The sequence below is a fragment of the Pithys albifrons genome, chromosome 2 (genome assembly GCF_047495875.1).
Source record: "Pithys albifrons albifrons isolate INPA30051 chromosome 2, PitAlb_v1, whole genome shotgun sequence".
Lineage (NCBI taxonomy): Eukaryota > Metazoa > Chordata > Aves > Passeriformes > Thamnophilidae > Pithys > Pithys albifrons.
The window spans coordinates 56,296,536-56,301,710 of NC_092459.1; the positions used below are offsets into that span (position 1 = coordinate 56,296,536).

General features: G+C 41.8%; 1 protein-coding gene across 1 annotated transcript; it reads left to right on the forward strand.

Moving 5' to 3' along the window:
• The first annotated feature begins 923 nt into the window (after positions 1 to 923).
• On the forward strand, positions 924 to 2,589 carry LOC139684647 (uncharacterized). Its single transcript, XM_071580789.1, is given in 2 exon segments — positions 924 to 2,201; positions 2,204 to 2,589. Coding segments are annotated over 2 exon segments (1,509 nt in total). The 5' UTR covers positions 924 to 1,078.
• Positions 2,590 to 5,175: the final 2,586 nt, after the last annotated feature.

The following is a 5,175-nucleotide window of genomic DNA, read 5'->3' on the forward strand; positions in this document are numbered from 1 at the left end:
CCTAGAGTGGGACTGCCTGGCAGCCTGAATAGTATGGGATTGTCTGTGGAGGTATATCCTTTCTCTGAATTTTTCTCTTACAGGCTAAAATAAAGCACCCTCTTTTGCAGCTACACTAGAAGCCAGCAGGTCCGGTCATGAGGGGAAATAACAGGCATTTTGCATTTCAAAGACTCACCATCTTCCTGCAGTCAACAGATACTGAAGGAGACGCCCCCCCCCTTCCTCTTAGTTACATTGATAAGGCACTCAAGTAGTTTTTTCATGGTGGTATCTTTTCTCTGCTTCTATAAATAATCTTAAGCATTTTCGTAACTTTTTTTATTTTTCCTCTTTTCCTTTCGCATCTCTCTAGCAATCAATTAATAAAAATCAGTTTTTGGTATTTACAGATAACTTGTTTGAGTTTTAATTTTGCTCAAGAGAATGGTTCGAACTTGTAGTTCAATCTGCATCAAAATTACACAGATCTGAACGTCACATTAATTTGGCGTAGTCGGGGCAGGATTCTCTTGAAGCAAAACTGTTTATCCCAAAAATCTGATAATTGTTAATTTTTTATGATAGATCATTTTTGTGATAAGACAAAGAGAGTAAGATATCTTCCAAACATAGTAAAAGTACCTTCCTTCCTGACTTTATGACTGTTACTTTAGGACTTTGACATTACAAATTTGTTTGTTTGCGTGTTTGGTTGGTTTTTGTGTTGTTTTTTGAAGTTAATGTGCACATGGTAACTTTTTAAGAGGTAAATCTTCAGGGAAGGGAGTGAGATTTTGGAAAATTTTCTGTAACTTTTAAGAGGGGCTCCCTGAAGAAGATCGCTCCAACTTGTGTAATTATAGAAATTAACTTTTAAGAGGTACCTTTCCAGGGAAAGGAGCGAGACTTTGGAAAATTTTCTGTAACTTTTAAGAGGGGCTCCCTGGAAAAGATCGCTCCGACTAGTTGTGTAATTTTAGAAATTAACTTTTAAGAGGGGCCTTTCCAGGGAGAGGAGTGAAAAATTTGGGGAAATTTTGCTGTAACTTTCAAGAGGTACCCCCTGGAAACGTATTCACTCCAAATTTGTGGTAATATGGAAAATGATGTGCAAGCACTTATAAATCTATTAGATGAATTTCATGCTAAGCCATCGCCTCCAGGAATGGAGTGGGCACAAGATAACTGGTGTAATATTCAAGCAATTGTTCATAGGATCTCTACCCTGCGGGCCGGAGTAAGAGCTAGAAAAGGTAAAGGAAAACCTATTGTGTGTTCAGTATTAGGTGCTGCATTAATTACTGCAGTTAACCACAAAGTACAACAGCAAAAAAGTCACACAGAGGTGGTTAACTCCCTGCAAGATTTAGTTAAATCCTTGCAGATGCAGCTGGAGGAACAGAAAACTGCTGTTAATGTCCTCCAAGAAGAAATAAGGAATGAAAAAGCCACCACTAGAGTACTCAGAGAAGAGTTAAATGCAAGAATAATGAAAGAAGGGAAAAAAGAAACAGAGCTGGAGTCATCTAAAGAAATATATCCCATCTCTGACCTAAAACCTTTGCGTGACTAAGTTGAAAAGCAGGCTATTGCCCTGCGACCCCTAATTAAAACCGAATATACATATGAGGGGTCAGATGATGACACACCCCAAATAACTACAAAAGAAATTCCTTATACAGCAACTGAATTGGCTAAGTTGAAAAAGGAATACAGCAGAACCCCTAAAGAATCTGAAACTGAGTATGTTTGGAGAGTCTCTCTCACAGGAGGTGATCAAATTTTGTTATCAGAAAAAGAAGCTGAGGGATTTTGGGGAGCTGGAGTTTTTCTGACCACAAGAGATAACCGTGCTCCATGGTCTATAACTCAAAGGGCAGCCTATTGGGCTGGGGGGCTCAGCCCCCTAGAGAGGGGAGATCCCCTGGCAATAGTGGGAAATGTTAATCAAATTGTGGAGAGTGTTCAAAAGGCAGCTTGTTTACAAATGATGCATGACAGAGAATTAACACCAAGAGGTGAATCTCCTATGATGCTGCCGGTAAACCCTGAAAGAATGATCCCTCTTATCAGAGGCCTCCCTGAATCTTTGAAACCCATAGGCATACAGCTAAAGGGACAAATAGAAAGTCTCACCAAAGAAGAAAGGGCTGCAGCCACCTTAGAAGCTGCTTTAAGCCCTGGCGCTTACTGCGGAGAAAATAAAAATAAAATCTGGATCGGGGGGAGGTAGCACAAGAGTTAATTAATTATGGAAGAAAATATGGTCCAGTACCTTCAGTTACTACTGATTCTAAATCAATTCGACGAACAGAATGCAAAACAACTACTCCTCCAGTAAAACTCAGAAAAGTAACATTTTCTCCTGGGCAGGGAGCACCCACAAATACGGGGACTCACAGGGAAAAACGGAATACCCTGTGGATTTCAGGCTTGCAAAAGGGAATCCCTAAATCCCTAATGGATGGCCAACCCACAGATAAATTAGAAATATTAATTCAAGAGTGGCCAGCAAAAGGGGGATCCCTTAAAGCTGCTACCGCCCCTCCCCTGGAGGAACTACAAAAAGAGGAGGTGACGGGAAACTCCTTGCTTCATCCTCAATAGGTGAGCCAGGGGGTGAAGATTGGATTTACATTAGAAGGCTTACCAAAAATTCTAAAGGTGACTTGCTAATAACCTGTCTTATTGGTCCTCGTAAAACTCCTGTCACTTTTCTAGCAGATACTGGTGCTCAGATATCTGCTTTGAAACTTGAAGATGCATCTGCATGTGGAATCACTCCCTCACGTAAAGGAATGTTTGTTGCAGACGCCTTTGGAAACATACAGCCCCAGATAACAGCAAAGGTAAGATGCTGGTTACCAGGGGAGGAGAAAGCAGTTGAAACCATCATGATTTTAGGTAAATTTCCTACCATTTTATTGGGGTTAGACCTCCTTAAAGGAAAGTCTTGGACTGATGAAGAAGGAAACATATGGGCTTTTGGAAAGGAAATCTCACATCTCTGTGTGCTACGATCTGCCCCTGCTCTTCCTTCCTCCCTGATAACCAATGTCAAACCTTACCCTTTACCCTTAGGAGCCAGACGAGGTATCACTCCAGTTATTACAGATTTAAAGGAAAAGGGAATAGTGGTCACAACACATTCTCCTTACAATTCACCTATTTGGCCCGTCCATAAACCAAATGGTAACTGGAGACTGACAGTAGATTACCGACGCCTGAATACAAATACAAGACCTCTCACTGCAGCAGTCCCAAATCTAGCTGAGTTAATAGCTACCATCCAAGAACAAGCCCATAACATTATGGCCACTATTGACATAAAAGATATGCTTTTTATGGTTCCCCTACAGGAACAGGATCAAGAGCGCTTTGCTTTTACATGGGAGGGTCAGCAATACACTTTTACCTGACTCCCACAAGGATTCAAACACTCACCCACTCTAGCACATCATGCACTAGCACAAGAGCTGTCGCTTATTCCTCCTGCACCAGGAGTAAAAGTGTACCAATTCATTGATGATATTTTAATGGGAGGAGATGAGATTACATCTGTGCAAACAACTCAAACAAACATTATCAGGCACCTTGAGTCTCTAGACTTACATATCCCTCCTGAAAAAGTACAAACTCCTGCACAAGAAGTAAAATTCCCAGGAATTTGGTGGAAAGGAGGAATGGTTTGTATTCCCCCAGATACACTCACCTGCCTAGACCAACTTAAAACACCAGAAAACAAAAAAGATTTACAGCATGCTTTAGGCCTGCTAATTTTTTGGAGAAAACACAATCCTGATTTTTCACTAATTGCACAGCGTTTATATGATTTGCTGAGGAAAAAAGCAAAGTGGGAATGGACTCCCCTTCATGATGAAGCCTTGCAACTCCTCATTTTTGAGGCCAACACATACCACTCACTGGGTCCCATACACCCTACTGATCCAGTACAAATTGAGTGGGGATTTGCAAGTTCTGGACTGTCCATACACTTATGGCAGAGAGGAACTGATGGTCCCACCAGGCCTATAGGATTTTATTCCCACAGCTTTAAAGATGCTGAAAAACGATATTCTACCTGGGAAAAAGGCTTGTTTGTGGTGAGTACTGCTTTCCGTGAAACAGAAAAAATTGTTTGTCAGCAAGTCCTAATTCTAAGGGGACCTTTTAAGGTCATTAAGCCTGTTTTGGCAGGAACCCCACCCCCTGACGGGGTGGCCCAGCGAGCTACTGTTCAGAAATGGTAAGCTCAAATTGAACATTATTGCACCATTTTTCAGGTAACAGAAGGAGCTCGGAAAAATCTTCCCTTACAGGATGAAGTAACTTTAAATAGCACTGCTGACTCTCTACCTTCTGTGATCCAAGTAGCACCCCCATATTCAGAGCAATTGCAGCATGTGTGGTTTACGGATGCCTCAGCTAAGCAGGAAGGTAAAGTTTGGAAATACCGTGCTGCAGCTTTAGAAGTAAATACTGGAAACAAAATAATAATGGAAGGAGAAGGCAGTGCACAGGTAGGAGAATTAGTAGCAGTTTGGAGTGTATTTAACCATGAAGCTGAAACCTCTGACTCTGTGTATGTTTACACAGATTCTTTTGCTGTGTTCAAAGGGTGTACTGAGTGGCTCCCCTTCTGGGACAAAAATGACTGGGAGGTGAATAGAGTCCCTTTTTGGCAAAAAGAAAAGTGGCAAGAAATTCTTGCTATAGCAAAGAAAGGGAATTTTTTAGTCGGGTGGGTAGCCTCTCACCAGGAAAATAAAACTCCAGCTAGCCACTGGAACAACAAAGTAGATGAACTAGCCAAACTATCCCCAGTAAGTGTGAAAGTTCCTGCTGAGAACTGAGATAGACTGTTAGAGTGGCTGCATTTAAAGCGACAGCACACAGGAGCACAAGACCTTTACAGAGAAGCAGGAAGCAGGGGATGGCCAGTCACAAGAGAGATGTGCCGCAGCTGCATATCCTCATGTGAGCAGTGCAGAACTCGACTTGAGCATCACCCTTTAGGACAACCCCCATTACATATAAGAGACAAAAAAGGTCTATGGGACACATGGCAAATAGACTATATTGGACCCTTTAGAAAATCTGAGGGAAAACAGTATGTGTTAGTAGGAGTAGAAGTTAGGTCAGGATTGGTGCAAGCAGAAGCTTTCCCTCGGGCAACCAGTACAAACACTCTGG